At 41.1% G+C, this 19492-nt stretch overlaps 1 protein-coding gene across 2 annotated transcripts in view; it reads right to left on the bottom strand.

Annotated features, from left to right (window-relative positions):
• Positions 1-19492, bottom strand: part of prkcaa (protein kinase C, alpha, a) — a 211742-nt gene that overhangs the window by 127836 nt on the left and 64414 nt on the right. For both annotated transcript variants that reach the window (XM_033624304.2, XM_033624302.2), the window contains exon 3: positions 6650-6732. In XM_033624304.2, coding sequence (XP_033480195.1) covers positions 6650-6732 — 83 coding nt within the window. The remainder of the gene's footprint in view (positions 1-6649; positions 6733-19492) is intronic.

Here is a 19492-nt window from a genome sequence, read left to right as displayed (position 1 = left end):
CTGGCTTCCAGTCAAATTCAGAATCCATTACAAAATCCTTCTGTATACTTTCAAGGCCATTCACAACCTCGCCCCCCCCTACCTGTCTGATCTCCTCCACATCGCTGCCCCCTCTCGCTCCCTCAGGTCGTCCTCCTCCCTGCACCTCTCTGTGCCCTCCGCCCGGCTCAGCACCATGGGGAGCAGAGCTTTCAGTCGCTCTGCTCCCAAACTCTGGAACTCTCTCCCCCTGGACCTCAGAAACATGGACTCTCTACCCCATTTCAAATCACAACTCAAAACCCATCTGTTCCAAATTGCATATTCCCTTTAATTGCCCACATCCATTTTTACTTTCTGTCACTCTTGTCTGTTGTTTTTATTTATTTTAATTATGACTTTAATTGTGTTTTTAATGTTCTGTAAAGTGTCCTTGAGTGTTGAGAAAGGCGCTTTTAAATAAAATGTATTATTATTATGCAGATATCAGATGATGAGCTGCACACACTCATCCACGTCAATGAATTCAACTTGGTGAAAGAGGCCAAACTTCATTAGACACTCTATATGAGTGGAGTACATTCGTTTATTCCCTGTAGAAGTACGTGAGGAGCTGTCATGTGTCTCCTCTCATGTGTTTGTTCTGCAGGCTGCAGCTCTAGCTACCGGGCATAGAGATAATCCTATCTGCCACTTCTCACAGTGTGATTTTTATGGGCATGTCTTGTGTGTTTGCAGGCATGTTTGAGTCTACAATGAATCTCATGAACTGAAACAGTACACCCTGACAGGGCTCCGCACGACATGTCACCACTCAGACACCAAAATAAAATTACTGCACTAAGCAGATTTATGTAGCATCAAGTTTCTTTATGACTGTGTCTCCTTGGAAGCAGTGCTTGTGCTGAGGCTTCCATGGGGGCATGTGCTAAAGGCATGTGCAGGGATTCAAATCAGTAAGGTGTGGCAGGCTGACCTATGGCAACACTGATGCAGGGGCCATTACGTCACACAGGCATGAGCAGCTAGATTTACATTCAGAGAGGCTAACGCTGAATACTTTTATTCTGTAAGAGATAGGGTTGGGTACTGCTCACATTTGAACCAATGCTGGTACCGGTTCAGGTACCAGGAATATGGTACCAGTAGCCAATGGTACCTTTTGTTGGTACTTTATAGTCTCTGTAATAACAAAAATGTCATGTCTGAAAAAGCTGCAGGGGTGACGTGGTAGACTTTAATGTAATTCTGCTCCTCTGCTCTTTTCTAATCACACATAGCTAATCTTTCTCTGTCTGTCAGCTTGTATGAGGGGGTGTGTGTGTGTGTGTGTGTGTGTGTGTGTGTGTGTGCTTGTGATGCCAGGCTAATACTAAAAATATTAATGATAGAAAATAGACCAGACACTAGGGGTGACCCTGAAAGTCGTAGATTGGAGTCATCAGTCGGAATCCCCTTAGTAGGTCTTTGAGATTGTTTCAAGTTGAGCAGTCATTTTTTGTTGGTTTGTTTTTTCACCTGTCAGTGTGCAGTGTACTTCTGGGGATGTTGCCATCCCCAGATTTTGCAAGCCCTACTTTCTGGTGTTGGTAAAAAACTCCCGATCTGTCATTATCGAAATTAGCTTGTTTACTGTTTTAAGTGAATGTCACTGTCACACTGAACTTCCCACTGAGCCCTGTCCAAAAAATTAATTGGAAAAAAAGGACAGAGCAGCTGACTAAGCGGCCAGTGGAGTGGGCACATGTCTGAAATTGAACCCAGGGGCTCCGCGGAGCTCAGTCGTCTCGGTGTTTCCAGGCTTCGGGGCACTTCGTGGCACTTACACCACAAGTCTAAACCCAGTGTTCTCATCCAGATACCCTTTCAGGTACCGAAATTTGGCACAGATGGGTTCAACGTGAATGGGTGAGTTGGTAGTACCAATGCAATTCGGTCGGTACCTCTAAATGTACTGAGTTCAGTACCCAACCTTGGTAAGATAGGTAGATAATCAAAAAAACTTTGAATCTCTGTCATATAAAAATAACAGTTATCTGCATATATATATATATAAAAACAGAGAAACAAAGGAAAAAACATCTGAAAAGATTTCTTTCAGATGACCTCTTTGCACCAGTGGCTGGCTGAATGGTGCAACCATGACAAGGTGTTTATAGACAACATCTTGGTCAGAACAGGCCTGTTTCAAAGAAATGGCACACACCCTTGCCAGAAGGAAATGGACTGAAAAAAAAAAAACAGATGAAAGGCTCCATTGCCTGTGACAACCCAAGATGCCTGTGGCACAGATGATGTAATTTAGCTCCACTCCAGTTTAATCTTGTTTTCAATTCCCGCCATGAGTCCTTGTAATGAGACGGTGTGCGTCCCAGGCCTCGTCACCAGAACACCTATATTTCCCAGACCTGCTGGAGTCTGCCAAAACCATCTTCTCCTGTGTGATTTGCCCTTTAAATATTAGATCACAGCTGCCTGCGGCATTACTCATTAATATTACACATTAGATTTCTCTCAGATTATCTGAAGGCTTGTTTACACCCTATACCTCCTTTTTACTGGGTGACTTAGAGGCTGTGTTTTTATACCGTTTTACTGGTTGATATTTGAAAGAAGTCGGGTATCTTCTGGGTGTGTGTTTGAGCCAGGCTGCCATGCAACCCTCAGGTCAGTTCTGTCTGTGTCCAAGTAGAGACGACAGAAAGGGCACTGGGCTATTGCTTAACTCTGTTACTCTGTCACAGATAGCTGTGCACTGAATGGCCCCGAGGGGCGGGGGGTGATTGTCTGAAAATATGTGTGTTTGTGTGTGTGTGTGTGTGTGTGTGTGTGTGTCAGTGTTCAGAGGGGAAATCAGTGCACAAAGACTTGCAGATTGCCTCGGGTCATATGTGCTGCACCGGTTAAGTGGACATCAATGATGCAGCAGCCACACACCCATGCAAAAGCAAGCACATCAAACCTCTTAGTTTCTTCTGCTGAGCCCCTGTAGTGAAACGGGAAGCCTTTGCATTATTGATAGTCTTGTCCTGTAAAGCACTGAACTTGCTCGACCTGCCCGTAACGTTACACCCGGCAGTCAAACAAAAACAATTTGTTAAAGTAATTGCTTTAATCAGACAAATTGACACAAGCATGGAATGTGCTTACAAGGGATACGATTACCAATTCCTACGAATGATCACCCTAGGGCCAAATTTTGATTACAGAGGTTACATCCTTAAACTAACAGAGTTTCACATGCAATGTTGTTTTCACAGATTGCTGTACGACAAAAAAAAAAAAAAAAAAAACATTAAAATTAATTTTTTTCTCTAGACTTTTAATAACAAACATTCAAGCACTTTCTGCTATTTAATTTTATAGTCAACCACACTGCATTCAGTTTGCCTTTAAAAATACAGTGTTACGGTGCCTGGAGGCATACAGCACACTACCAAAATAAATTTGGCATGGTGTTCACACATGCTCCTAATAAATTAAAAAAATACAGCAGGCAACAAGTTGTATCAAAGTTCTATCAACAGTTCTGCACACAGTAACTTCTACCTTTTTGCACCAGTTTAAATGGTAATTTCAACAATAATGTAAAAGTTGTCACGAGATGCAGTCATCTAGTGGTTTGAGCAGCAAGCCTGTGACCAGACACACAACCGCTCCAATGCCTGTGAAACTGGGAGACGAATCAAGTGTGAGTTCTCTCCTCAAAGATGGCACACTCAAACTGAATCTCAAACTGCACCACTGAATGTGCTCTGCGGCAAACTACTACACCGACTATACAGAGCAACTCTCACGTGAGTATATGTGCATATCTGCAGCCTACCCTGCCCTTGAAATAACACCCTGAGGCGGTGGCTGCGAGGAACAATTTATTCATGGTAATCCTGTCCCGTCAAACCAAGGCTAGCCGCTCATGACGAGCTTGCTGCTGAAAAGATCTGGGGGCTCTTGTTGGCATCTCTGTGCACACTTTGTTTCTTCCGGTCGAGGAGTTATAAAACACAGACATGAGTCATAAAATGCAGGTAGCCTAGATACTGCAGATCTTCAGGATATTTGCTGGCCATGGGAGTTAGTGCCTTCCTGGATTGCACGCCCGGGAGGCAGCAAGCCATGTAATATGTGTGGTTGCCCCTGGCAACAGATCTGCTAAGTGCACAAAAAATGTATATCAAAAGGAAGCATCAAATATTCTAATATAGGAGAGATAACATGCTCATGTATTTTTAAAGGAATTTGCTTTGTGGTGACCATGTGGTCACATGAATTATTATAATGCCGTGAAACCACACACAGTGCCAGCATGAAAAACAGGCTGAGAATAATTTAACACTGGAGCTGTAAGTGAAGTCTGCTCTAGTCAGACGGGATTTCTACATATTAATTCCTCTTCTGTGAGGTACTGTTACTACATTTGATGAGTGCACAATGTCTACAACAACACATTATCCTTATGGAAGTGTGGCAATGTCAACTAGCTCTAAAGTAAAAGGCTAAATAAGATCTGCATGATCACATCAAGCAGCAGATTTAAAAGAAATATTTGGCACTTGATACAAAAACGTGAGAAAGATATTTAAAGGGACAGTTCACCCCAAAACCAAGAACACACATTCTACCTCTCACCTGTATTATTATTTATCTGTAAAGTTTGTTTTGGTGTGAGTTGCATCTGCTGCTAGCTCACTTAGCATCACTGAGCTAGCTAACTATTTGCCAAACTACACCCAGCAACAGTATCACTGCGCAGAAGGAAACGAGCATCTACTGCTAGCTCACTACTGCTAACTAGCTAATGTTAACTCTAAGTTAATGTTTACATCTCGGGCTGTTACAAACACAAGCTTCTCGTCCATGCGCTTTGAGCTCTGCAAGTAAAAGCAAAAATAGGTATTTCTGATTTATGGATGAAGTGTCCCTTTAATGTATTTAACAGGAATGAATGAGGAGTTTCGATTCATTAACAAAGATGTAGTTGTGATGTCACTGCAGCCCACAGGTGTCAAAGGTCATTAAAAATCAACTCTCTTGCTAATGATGAACCTGATGTCCCCTCACTGCTCTGCACCCCTTTGCCTGCTTGAATAGTGAATCTAATAGCTCAGACTATTTTCTGCCGTTACAGCTTCTGTGTCATCCATGGCGTGCTCTATTTAAAGAGTCTGGGTTGATGATCTTGAATGACACACTGACATATCTCCAGTTACAGAGGCTAGGCCGTGCCACTGTAATGCTGAGAGGCTATGTAATGCCCGGCAGGCAAGCAGGCATGTAAATGGAGTTTCACACTTAGCAAGCAGGTAAGCAGCGGCTGATGGCGCATAGCCGATACTTGCAGCCCATGAAGAGGCAAATGGGAGACCTTATTGAAATTGTCATAGATGGGTGTCATCTCAAATGATTTTGGCGATCCAGTGACAGACTTTTTAATGCATTTAATGTTTGCAACAGAAAACTACATTATACCAAAGCCCCCCTTTTTTAAGTAGATTAAATTACCCAGCAGAAACTAAAGTACATAATATATCACTGCATGAACTGTAGAGCTTCACTTATAAATGTCAGTTCATTAAATAATATCAAGAAGCTAAACTAATTTAAATCAGCGTGTGCTCAGTAAACCTGGGCTGCTATTAAAATTCTATCTAGAGTCTTGTTTTTCTTTTAAGTGTTCTCATTAATTCAGACAGGTGCGAGCAACCAGCTGTTAGTACTGTGTGTATCTTTTTGTCTGGCCAAGACAGATGTAGGTGTGCTGGCTTTGGCCAGCAGTCCTACATTTCCCATCTGTCTCCAGGCCGGAGCAGGTCATTGCTAATAGCACAGTAATCTGCCAATCGGCTTTTCTATGAACTCAGTCCTGCTGGGAGATTTAGAATTATTATTATTTAACGTTATACTATGAACTCCATAAGCCCCCCCGGGAGGTCACTGTCAGTATGTTATGATGTCACAACCTGTTTTTCAAAAAATGTTACGTTTGAAAGGAAAGGATATTGACTTTGAATGCATTATCACAGGGGGAGAATAATCTAAAGTTTAGCTCTCCTTGTGGGGTTTGGGAGTGTGACTCACTAAGTGGAATATTTAAATCACAGTGACACGACTGGAGCATTAACATTGGATGAATTGAATTAGCCACCTGTTGCTGCTATGATTCAATCATGAGTCGACTAACTTTAACATTTAAACGGATTTCTCTGAGCAGATACTAACACAGTAAAAGATTACAGCCCTTCTTTTGAGATCTATCAAAATAAAGATGCTTGTATTATCAATTTAACTATATAGTTTTCTTTTTTATGCGAGTCTGTTTGTTGTGATTAATATTTCACTGTCATCAACATCACAATAAAAAGGCCTGATTTTATCATTCCAACCATCTACGTGTCGCTCAAACAAAAACATGGAAAGTGATGCTCGTCAGAGGAAGAGTGAGTTCCAGTATTCCTCCCTCTGCTGCAGTGCTTCATAATACAACATGGATGCATGGCAGCTCGACAGTACAGCTGTCGAAGAGGGTGAGAGTGTTCAGAAGAGAGGCAGGCCCGGTTGGCACGGCTGCATATTGGTGACACTGCGTATGCACTTCAGTATAATGACAGGAAAAAGGCGCCTCCTCACCGACAAACACGTGAGTGGCAACAGCTGGGCTTTGGTTACTTACATCTGTGTCGGGCCCCTTATCTGCCCCTGGGCAGCAGAATGTGACTAATTCATGGCACCTCTTGTGGACCACAAAACAGCAAACTGCAGGGGGAGAGAAGAGAGACGAGAGGAGGCTGTTAACAGAGAGAGATGGGGAGGGAAAGTAATATACAGACAGATGGGAGAGCAACACACAAACAAAACGAAGAGGAAAAATGAGATAGTTAAAATACAGTGTATCATTGTTGATTAATACATGGACAGACAGCAAAAAGAGAAATAGATCTGATAACACTGAGAGGGACTGAAAAACCACTGATGTCTGGGCTAGGCTCTTTACCATGTGTCCAGATGGCCAGTCCTGCCTGCAGGCTGACTGCTCTTATTGTACAGTACAGTGCCACCTCCTCACTGACATGACAGGAGCTAAAGCAGACACACACACACACACACACACACACACACACACACAAAGCACACTCAAACACATCCTCAAACTGACACAATTACTGAATATGTGTCCACATCCAGGCCTACACACTTGAATACATCTGCACACACTGTCATTCACATGCAGGTCTGAGTGCCAGGTCCCTGGGTGCACTGCAGGCTGCAGCCAAGCAAGCATCAGACTCCAAGAGGAGGATGGCGCCTGTTACTTGCTCTCAAGAAACGTCTGACACCAAGACGAGACAGGGTGAGGGGGCTAATGATGTGTGAGCTGGCCGGTATACATAACAAAACCTGCATATTCTCACTGTTTCTTTGCACGTCCGTCTCATTTGTTGACCATAGATGCATCTGCATATTTCAGCTCCTCTTTCCTTCTGATAGACAAGAGGGCCCCTCCCTCTCTTCCCCGGTGCTTAATGTTTTCAAGGCCGACACTTGCGGCATGAGATGAGAGCATCTGAATTGGTGGTTTTCAATAGGCTTCGCTTAGCGCTGAGTGACCCTGAGTAGACTCCATTAGTGGTTTTGTGTTGCATCAGTGATGCGATGCATTTTCAGAGACCTTGCTTGATTTTCAGTTTTCTACAGTTTCACTATTGTTTCAGCAGCGGAGCAAAGTAATACGCAGCATCATGCATACACCTACAGATCACCTCTCGTCTTTTCACTGCATCTCTCTTCAACGGCTCAACCCAAACACAAATAGCTGAGTACTGAGTGAGCTGTGACAGCCAGACATAGAGGGAAAAAAGCCTCGCACAGAAACCCTGCCTTCATCAACAAAGAATAAAAAAACAAAGTTGCACAAACCCCCTAAATTAACACTGACTGTCAGGTGGCACGTAAAGAAAAAGGGTGTCACTAAAATTGAACATCATCTGAGTTTGTTTGTCACCGTTATCATCTGGACAACTCAAACTTTTTCTCAATTGATGCATTATGTATTGCTTCCAGTTAAATATCCATTTATGTGTCCTCATTCAGTCTAAAAGTCTTAATCATGATTTAGACACGCAAACACAAACTGAGTGATGATGACAGTGCTGCTGTTCAGATTATGGTAATTACTTATGACTTCTGATCACTGTTGTTTTGGGGTGAGTCAGACCTTCTACACCCATCCACCATCTGTCCCGTCAGAGAGCCGCCTCCCCTTGAATCATGAATAAAGGCAGAAATTTGTGATTGTAACACCCCATAAACATAGTGCATATGTGCAATACTGGCTGAGATCATCGTTTTTATTTAAAACCTTATCAGATTCACTGAAAAGTGGCTCATAAATCATGTTCGTATGACACATTATTGTGCATAAGTCATAACTCACAGAGAGAATGATTTCTGTGTTGTCACAATGCACATGAGCTCCACAGATTAGTTGAGTCTGAGCCACACATACTGATTTCTGCTTGCATGTCTTCCCACAAGAGGCTTTATACATATTTTATATGGTATGTTACATTACATACTAAGCCATTGGTCATCAGGTTCAAAATATGCAAATATCATTGCTGCATAATGCTAAAACATTGCCTGCTCCTTTAATGTTTATTAATGTCGCGTGTTGCTCTACTGTTGCTGTTCTTCATTAGACATATGACAGCAGGTTGGCTTGTTTGTTTGCAGCCACACTGCTGCCAGACATGTGTTGTTAGCATTCGGCGTGCTCACTCTGTCACATCAGGTTTTTTCAGAAGGCCGCTAAGAAATCAATATTTACTGACCCACAGCTGTAAGAAATATCAGTGTTCAGCAGGGAATTGGCAGTGTCAAGCCCTGCTAGAAACAATATGATAATATAGGAAGGAAATGCATTTACTGCAGTGCATACTGGTTAAAAATAGTGGAAATTACCTGAGTACTTGTATCTATCAGAACATGTAGACATAATATCCCCTACAGTACATACAGTGTTTTTCAGTAGTGGCAGACGTCCAGTTTAAACAGTGCTTGGGTCAATACCAACAGTATTGTATGCATGTCTGCTCTGGATACCAGTAACATGGTGAAATTCTCCTTTTTGCACAAGAATATCAGAACATAAACCTCAAAACTATCACTGCTGATAGCAATGGTAATGTTTATATGTAGCTGAACATTTGATGCTTTTTCAGAACTTGGCAGGTCCCACCAAGCCCATGCCAGTTAACTACAGATGTTTTTCTTTGGAGCATGAATGTTCCTGATCTATATCATGGCTGCAGTTGTAAATATTCACACAGCAGCTCTAGTAGTTCTTGTTTTCCCAGCCCAGATTTCACTAGCAACAGATACTAGTTGGGTTTCCGTCCACATAAAGCCCAAATTTTAACCAAAGGTTCAGAAAATCTGCATAAGAAAATGTGAATTTATGCTTTTCTATTCACCACTGTTATGCGACTATTGTGAGTAGATTGAGATAAGCAGCAGGTGGCACTAACTCTCCAATGAGGTGCCAATATATCACTGCAGAATGGGGGAGGGGGGGTTCTGGTAATAGCCACGTGTGCTTTCGTAAACACGTTAAAAGCCATCCAGAGATGACGACAAATAGCTCGCAGTGGCCTACGCAATGACAGTACATTGTCGTGAATGTTACTATGGAGATCTGGCCCCGATGAGCAGAGCCCGCTGAATCACCATCGGACCAATCAGATCCGTCTATCTGACAGAGGCGGGCTCTAGGCGGGCGTAACATGGTGAGGACAGCACTGCGCCATAGAATTCGAAAAGTAAATGGCCAAGATGGCAGCTGCCGAAGGACCGCGTCAATTCAGTTTAGCTTTGGAAGAAACGGTAAGCCAACGATACTTATCTTTTTCCTTGAGAGCGGAACAGGAGACTGCCCTAGAAGCCTTCGTTTCCAGGAAGGACGTTGTTGCCGTTTTTCCGACAGGATACGGCAAAAGGCATAATATATCAGTTAGCCCCACTGGTCGGCAAACAAATGGGGCTTAGTGCAATAAATACGTCACCTTGTTTTTTGCTCTGATTGGCTATCGTGCTATCCAGTTGCGTGCGGCGGCATTTGAAATGCCTCAGTTAGTGCCACCCCTTGGGTAGGAAGGGTGTATCGGTGAGGGCCAGACTCCAAATCCTTCTAGATTTGAGTTTGGATTTCCAGGCTATTTTTTTGCCTCATCCAAGCTAGAATTTTTTTTGTGATATTTTAAGATTTTTTTCTAGTTTTTTGCGTTTCCATTCAGGGTTTTTTTTAAGTGCAAACTGAAAATACGCATCAAAAGAGGTGGATAAAAATGCACCTACAGTAACTCGACACTGTGGTCCCAAGCCAGCTTCTCTACCCATAATGCTACAATCAATAATTTGAAAACAACAACAAAACAAATACATGCCACAGTTTTGACTAGATCTGTATTCCATCCAAAAAGACTGACAATGGGATAATTTCTAATCTATACATACACAGTGCTTAACAGTTAAGAGTTAGGGTTGCCAACATGTTGATATTCACATGTTCTTCTTTGATGCCAAATCAATAAAACCCCCAAACAGGCATATCACACCACCACAACCCAGCCCCTACTACCCCCTCATTCCTCCTAGGAGCTATTGGTCAGTACAGTCAATAACCAACATGAAACCATGACCCATAGCTCACACCACCGCCAAACCACAAACCAGACAGGTCATAAATCTCAATGATTCAGTACCTCTATAATTCATCCTTCAGTAAATAGCTTATAGTCATGTGAGTAGCCCAGATTCACAACAACACTTAAAAGATCAAAGGCGTCGGTGGCTTAGTGGATAGACCAGGCACCCCATGTACAAGGCTGTTGCCGCAGCGGCCCGGGTTTGAATCCAGCCTGTGGCCCTTTGCTGCATGTCATTCCTCCCCCCTCTCTCTCCCCGCCTCACACTTACCTGTCCTGTCCATTAAAGGCAAAATGCCCAAAAAATATCTTTAAAAAAAAAAAAAAAGATCGAAGGCATACAGGGCTGTTTCAGCTGGCACTGCTTATACCAAAACTCTGTATTGTTTCTATTGATGAAGTTTGTGCTTCTGTATGGGGTGCTAGTTTCCTTGTCCATTAAGCTGTCAATGCTCATCAGCACCAATCGATTCTCATTGAAACTACTGGCTCTTCTGCTGCTAGCACTTCCATCACAGCACTGCATTTCTCCTACTAGACATCTGTATTCAAAACAGCTTATAGAAAAGGATTATATGAGGCGGGTATAGGAAGGAACACTATGTAACATATCAACCATTGCTTTTCATTTTAGAGACAGGAAAAGAAGGAGGGAGAAGGTATAAATGTGAGCCAGAGAGGTGGGGGGAGTAACAGGAGGAGGTCTGTAGAGGCCGAAGATGAAGGAGGTCGAAACTCGTCATCTTCTGCTGCTCTCATTAGAGCTTGGCTGCCTGTGACCACTTGTCCCAGTGGTCTAGTTCTGGGGCAACACATACATCACCTCTGACGCCATCTTAGTAGAACATCTCCATTAGGAGGCAACGGCACAAAGATACCTTTACAGTAACTGCATTTTTTGTCAGGGAATAATTTACTTTATATTTCAGCAATGGTGAGTGTTGATTAGTCTACTCATCAAGTTTATTCATCTTGTCATTTGGAAAGTTATTGAGCTGCAATGCTTATAAAGCATGAAAATGAGGCAGACAAAGGGCTCCATGGGTCAGGGTGGTCAGTTTCTATTAAAAGCTGTTGCTATAGGAGCTATTGGATTAAAACAGGGACTTCAGGGACTGACAATTCAATATAAAGCAATTAAAGCTCAAAGCGTCATTTAGCTGCAGGTGTTTCAGTTGAGACATTTCGTTAAAAGCTGTAAGAAATGACATTTCTGGGATGTGAGGTGCTGCCTCGGACAACAGCTCAGCCACCTTTGAGAAAAAAGAGCAGCAGCTAAGGTCTCCTGCAGGTTTGTGAGTGTTAATGGAGATATTAGTTGGCCTCCGACCGAGTAATTCTCTCTGTCTCTGGATAGGATTAATTATACAGCAAGTGAGAGTGTAATGAGAGATTTCAAATCAATACTTACTGCCTTCCAGCACAACAGACTGCAAAATCACTTTTCTTCCCAAAAGATAACATAGCTCAGACCCACTCCTACTCCCACTCTGGCAAATCAATCTCTTCCAAATCTTTTCCAGGTCATGAGTTCATAGGAGCAATTTCCTGAGAATTTTCTCCTGAATATAGGCAGGAAATGAGAAAGAGGGGTGACTTAATTCAACTGTTCTTGGATATGTAGATGTGATTTATTTCCAAGATAGTTTACCAAAACAAAGGAGATTGTAGTGAAGAAAGCTTTTAGATTTAACTATCAAGGGGCCCTGCGGTCCACTGGTGCCTCTGACAAAAGCCTCTCTTTTCCAGACGGGGAAGCTTTCATTATTCCCTGTGGTTTTTTTCTCCACTTGAATGCCTGGACAATTTTCACTATGGTCACCAAACACTAACTGAACTGCCATAAAAAGGAGAATGAGGAATATCATTAAACAGGCACAATGTAGGTCTGACTAGGACAAAGCGGTATATGTAAATGGCTTGGATAATTATTCATTATAGGAGCACTGCTGGAGATCAGTGTCAGTATGTAGTATGGCTCCATTAAAAAATGATTAGGGTTCCACATCAAAGACATAAACCAGTTCAAGTTGAAATGCAGAACTAAAATAGAAACAAATACAATATAATTAAGTAATATACATCCATATACATTTATATAAATAAAGTGGTAGGCTACCTTTTTTTGGCAATCAGGTTTATTGACGCCAGATTGCAACTGTTGCTTATCATTGTCCACTCACATCTGCTGGTCTGACTGACATTTTTTTTTATTCACTGGTATACCCTGCAGTTATCATTATAAGTAGTATTTTAAATATTTTTTATATTACAATGATCTGATTAAAAAGACGCTTTGCCGATTTTCAACCAGCTTTGTAGCTTAACAACGTGGGTAGTATGTGTAGATGAACTACTGTAAACTTCCCTCCATCTAACCAAGTCAAGATCTCCCTGCTCATCTCTGAGCTCAAATCAGCTGGGTTTTTCACCGGTGTCCGCTGGTTGCTCAAACCACAGATTGTATTTACAGATTTTTACATGCCCTCCACCACAAACACAAAGCGTGTAGAACACATCGAGACAGGACTGCTTCCTCTCTCTCAAACTCAGATCAAACTCAGATCAAAGGAAGACTAAGCAGTGCTGATCAAACATGAACCAAAATTCTGTTACTGTGTTGCCTATTTCCCACCTAAAATGTCATCAGAAACAGTATTTCGTAGTAGGCTGTAGTTTGAGATTTTTTGTCACCAGCCTGCCACCATATGGCTTCCTGTGTTGAAACAGCCTAGCTTGCATTACGTCACCAACCAGCTGGAGCTTGTATTGGTCCAGTGTGGTGCAGTGCATTCTGGTAGTTGAACAAAAGTGAATACCACAGCTCTTTTTCTCTGTTTTCTCTGGTCATATAGCACCAATGTCAAAAGTATGCGCGCTCTTCTACTGCATAGAGTTTTATGAAAAGACTGTCTTTCCACCAGTAAAATATTTTTTTAATGAGGTAGCTTTTAGGCTATAGGGAGGAAAGGTATGAAAGACCAGGCAAGTAGAAGAGGATGGGCTGTGAATGGGCTCAAATGTAAAAATCAAAATAGTAATTTATGTATCCAACATACATTCATATAAAAAGTATAAAAGAAACAGCAATAACCCCTGTAATGATATCATCGCCCATTGGGATGTTTCACTGTGGACATCTTCATACACCAGTTTGATAAACATCTTCCAACCCTGTAACCTGCACAAATCAAATGTTATGTGACTCAATTACAGAGAGATTAATCCAAAGTGACTGCAACTAATATATTTTCATCTCAAATGTTAATACTAATGTTTACTAATGGGGGGGGGGTTAATGCTCTCTAAAAAATTGAGACATTTTACAAAACCAATTCTGTGCTAAGTATCTCTCATAATGTGCCAAAATGCACAGCACATTTTTCTGCAACCACTTTACATTACAACTTTACATTATGGCTGCGTGATATGAAGAAAAAAAGTCATAAGCGATAACACTGTCTGATGTCATGATAACGATATTACTTGCAATGAATGAACGGATATTAAAGTGTACTCAATTCTGTCTTTATGCTGCTTTAGGTATACTGCTAAAATACAGTAACAGCTTGTTGCTGCATTTAAAAAATGAAAGGACATCATTTCCAATATTCTTTTATTGAAAAATGGGTTGATTGTTAGATTTTAAAGTGAAGTGTTTATCCTGCAAGTTGAAATCACGATGACGTTTTTAAAAAAGGATATATTGTGCAGCCCTACTTAACATGACTGTTATAGATGACACGACAAGGCAACTGTCACTGAAATATCTCAGCATCTGCATAGATAGATGAGTTGTCATGAAATTTGGTACAGACATTTATCTCCCATATCAACAAAATCATATCAATTATTAGAAATCATGAGTAAAATCAAAAAACTAACTCTAAAACTAACTCTGTTACTGAAGTGTTACCTGCAGCGGTCATGGCTTTAAGAGCACTTGCAGTGATGATGATAAAGTAATGTTAAAGGTCAACAACACTCTGCATCAACACCACCCATAAAGCTTTTCCACATGATGACTCTATGCACCATGATCTTAACATAAAGGAGTGGATATTAAAGCTGACAACACTGTGCATCACTGTGACAGGAGCCACAGCCAAGTCATAACAAGAGGGTTATTCATCATCTGAAGTAACACCATGGCAGAAAATGAAAACTTAATGGAGACATTTTTGATTCATTTCTACTTAGACTTGGCTCCAACATATCCGCCTTTTCAGTAAAAAGGGCTACTGGACATTGATTAAATGCCCTCGCCAAGTCTCTTTGATGACATCCACTTAATACTAAATAACAACGATCTCTATATAAATCAATAAACCTTGGACTTGAAGAGCCTGCATCAAGCTTTTCATTGGCATGCAAATAAGTGCATTAAGCAGGGCGACCGGGTTTTCTATAGATGCTTTAAATCAAGCTACTTGGCCGCAGTTTCTCCTCAATAACTACAGTATCATGTGATTTTCAAGATTATACAGTAAAAGGCAGAATTGACCAGCAATGCAACTTTATTCGTGTTTTGTTTATAGTTGTTGTTGCTTTATGTCCTGTATTGTGATAAAGGAGAGATAAAAGATAGTTGGAGTTATGTTCAAGGTGGGCACCCAAGATTAGAGGCACCATCTCAGTATCTGACCAAATGTCTCCAAGTTATGATGTTGGGTAGTGGCCTGAAAATAGTTTTCTTGTTGTTGTTTGTTTGTGTTTTTGCATAACATAATCGTGTCACAGTGAAGTTGACGTTTGACCTTATAAAACTGAATCACTTTATCATTTCTGTGAAATTTTGTCATATTCAGTGTATGAATTCTCAAGCTATGGCCAAAGACATATTGCGTGGTCACAGAGGTCACAGGAGGTCACAGCAGGGTTTTCCACACATTCATTTATAAGTGGTTTACGTTTAGATTTTCTATTTTAAGAGCTGGACTGTTCATGAGGTGTGCCATTGGAATATATATATACCATTCAGCTAGTATTTGCTCCACAGACAGAGGGCACAGACAGAGCAGCAGGCGCAGTAAAATGAAACTTAACCTTAAGTGTGTTGGGTCTAAAGTTTGCTTTCACTCACTAAAAGCTGCTCCTCTTATCCATCGATCTGATCTGATCAGTATTGATCAGATCGACGGATCAATTATCCAACCTGTGACTCAAAACCCCACAAATGGCTGCTGAAGGGGAAAAAAAGAGTTCCGCCTGCACTGCATTCACAGACCTCCAAAAACCTCAGAATTTAGAAAGGGCACACAGACCGATAAAAGGATACACACGCAAAAAAAGCTACCGCCACACATACACTGGAATTTTGTGAGAAACACTGCACAGTGACCTTGACCTTTGACCTCTGACCACCAAATATTAGTTCATCACTGACTCCAAGTGGACGTTTGTGCTCTTGAGATATTGTGTTAACAAAAATGGGACGGACAGGCGGACAACCTGAAGACCTAGCGCATCTGGCCACGGCTATCTCTGGTGTGGAGGCATAAAAATACAAGCAAATGATAATCTTTTTAGGGCAGGTCACACTAATAAAGTCTTTCTATGGGAATCTCACTCATTGTATGCAGTAACCTCACAGCCACCTGTCACTGTCCTGTGTCAACACATGTGACTTCCACTACTCAGGTCTCAATCATACACTCCTCCCTACCATTAGGCATGAGTACCACCACATTTGAATACCACTGTGTTGGGTGCAGACATGATGGTTTCACACTCAGATTCCATGGCGCATAAGTCCATACCTGCAAAGCAAACTTGTCTGACAAAAAAACTTGTTTGTATACAGTGTGACTTTGTGAACATCTGTTATTTTAAATAATAAGAAAGTTGAAACATACCGACTGGTTGTGCAGTACCAACTCACACATCAGGTTATGCAGCTAATCTAAACAAAGACGGGTTCTTCCCCTTTTCTCATTGTTTACAATCCTGTCATACTGTCAAAACATCAACACTGACACAAACAGGACTGTAAACTACTGCTGGGAAACAAACTGCACCACACAGCAGCTAGTAGTAACAGCTGTTACTTAACGCTGACATGAATAAGAATAAAACGTGTTATAGACCATTGAAACCTCATTGAAAACCACACTGTGAAGGTTTATCAGATGAAATCAGTCAGCCCTTATGAAACATATTATGGCATGCTAAGTTACCATAGTATATCTTCATCACAATGTCAGCACCATTTAAATTCATACTATGTAGGGGTGTATTTTGTTGAACGAGACTACTGTAATTGCAATAGCAATGAAATATACAGAAATGTGCAGTAAAATTAAGCTTTAAGGACTGAACTCTTCAGGCGCAAGTGGGGAGATTCAATCAAAACCTATAGTATGTACATAGCGTTTTTTTAGAGAATCCAGATCAGAGCCTGAATGCTCCAAAGTCCACCTTTTAGACACAATGAGTCCTAACGGCTAAACAATAGTCATCCCTTTTCAAAGGCTTCTTTAAATTTTGCCAAGAAATACAGCCTCCTTGTACGTATATTTGGAGGATACCACTGGCAAACTGATAATCCTCTGCAGCCCTTAATAACCCTCAATCCATTGTTCCCCATTCAATTGCTTAATGAAGCAATCAGCAGCCTCGTAGGGTCAGATATCACATGTCACATGTATCAAGCGTTTGCAGTCAGGTGGTTATATATTAGTGGTTATTTGTTACATGAACTGGATGTATGAAAAAGCCACTGCAGGTTGTAAATAATCGAAATCAGTCATAAAGTCCCACTTGTTTGTTCTTGTTAGCAGGCTGCAGATGTTGGGAATCACAAGGCATTACAGGGAAGTGGAAGTTATGTGGACGTATTTGCAGTTTAACCTGGTACACCAGCTGCCAGTCATGCATCATGTGTTAAAGTTAAACACAACAACTTGTACTGTAAACTCAAGTATCGTGGAACCTGCCCTAGTTTCCCCGCTGATATTTACACTTTACACCCGGCTGTTTAAGGGCAATGTCCTCATCATAAACTTTGAAAGCTGGCAGGGCATGCCCTAATGCACTATTAGTTTTACTTTCTGTGAGAACGGACCTTATTTTATGGAGAAGGTGAAGGTTTTCTATCCACATCATCCATACACAGTACACCATACTAACAGGCACAGACCTGCACAAAGACAGACTGTTTGCCACTAATGAAACAAACAGTTACGGGAAGGGTCAGAGCATAAGAGTCCACCACAGTGCTTTTATATTGCACTTTAAATGCCCACCTTGCAATACTAAATGTTAACAGAGGCATGCTGGGACAAAGAAAGGGTAGTTTCCACGGAAACCAACCATAATGATGTTATTGAAAGAAATTAAGGAACCTATCTTACAGCGAGAATTGAAGCCTTGGGCACGAAACTGAATGGAGCCACTCATATTGGTCTGAGAGAGACAGGCAGCAGTGAGTACTCTCACTGAGCACGTAGACATATACAAGTTTATTTTATGCTCCATGAGGTGAAGGTCCAATAAATATGTTTTGACTGTATGAATGAAAAGTATTGCTCTCATGTATAACAGAAAATGGTAATTTGAAGATAACTCTATTCTCAGTTGACAGGAACTGAAAAACAGGCCTGTTTTACACAATTAATATTACAAACAAACCTTTAATAATGTCTGAACATTAACTTTTCTCTTTCACAGACAGAGAAAATAAACAAGAGCCCAAAGCTGCTGCGCTCACACTGACAAAGAGCCTGAACTTGCAGACGCAATATGAAAATATACACAGAATCAGGCCATTTAATCGAGTAATGATCCTGCACACTAATGATGTGATCTCTCTTTCATCTAACTTATGTATTATAAACAGTCGATACTGTGGAGAAGAAAAAGTGAATTCACACAATTGTTAAATGTTAACAGGGTTCATACAGACATTATAAAAATAAATTCAAAGACAATCAAGTACTTTTTGAAGCACTATTTGTTCTTTAGTAGGGACGTCACTCAAAGCAAATACCCTTATTCATTTTCAATTTTTTTTTAGTATAAAACCCTCGACAAAACATCTGAATGTCATAGAACCATCTTAAAGTCGTGCAAGAAAAATGCCAGCTGAAACTTAGGTTTCTTTTGAGGTTTTCTGCAGAGCTATGACATCAGATTACCACTGAAGAGAGAGGAAAAGGAAGAAGAAGGAAACAATCCTGGCAATGTCCAATCATATTCTGGTTCATACATGAAATATTTCCATCAAATAGTCATGTGAGAATTGTGGCACAGACCTGAATGCCTGTGCTATGAGGGCAGCTGAGGCTGATCTCCTTTCCTATGACTGCACTTTATAATTTCCAGACAGATATTTATGTAACCAAGGTCTAAGAGGAAAAAGTTAATTTACTTCACACACCTCTTTCAACCATACCTCTATAAACACTGTATATATGCTTGTGGGCTGAAACCTTGGACAGATTGAGTTCAAGAGTGTGTGGGAAATTTTCAGAAAGTTGCTATTCCGTGCACACACTGCTATAACCAAGATGCCATTAAGACTGAGGTCCAACTACAGTAATGCTTGTTTACATGACTGACTTCCTCCACTACACAGGAATTCCCCATGCGCTTTGAGAGCAATAATATACAAAATCCAATAAAAATCAGGCTCATTATATTTAAATCTTTGCACAAAGTTCCTAAATAAATGTCTCCTCTGGGCATGGACCAACTGCGAGATAAGATTTTGAATCGTGATCCAGTTAGAGAGCAATTATGCTGGTCAGGTTCTTCATTCAAAGTGGCAATTATTTTCCACCTGTTATTAAGCTCCTGATTATAGTGAAGACTAT

The sequence above is a fragment of the Epinephelus lanceolatus genome, chromosome 3 (genome assembly GCF_041903045.1).
Source record: "Epinephelus lanceolatus isolate andai-2023 chromosome 3, ASM4190304v1, whole genome shotgun sequence".
Classification (NCBI taxonomy): Eukaryota; Metazoa; Chordata; class Actinopteri; order Perciformes; family Serranidae; genus Epinephelus; species Epinephelus lanceolatus.
The sequence above is the reverse complement of the archived record's forward strand: the minus strand, read 5'-3'. Positions and strand labels throughout refer to the sequence as shown.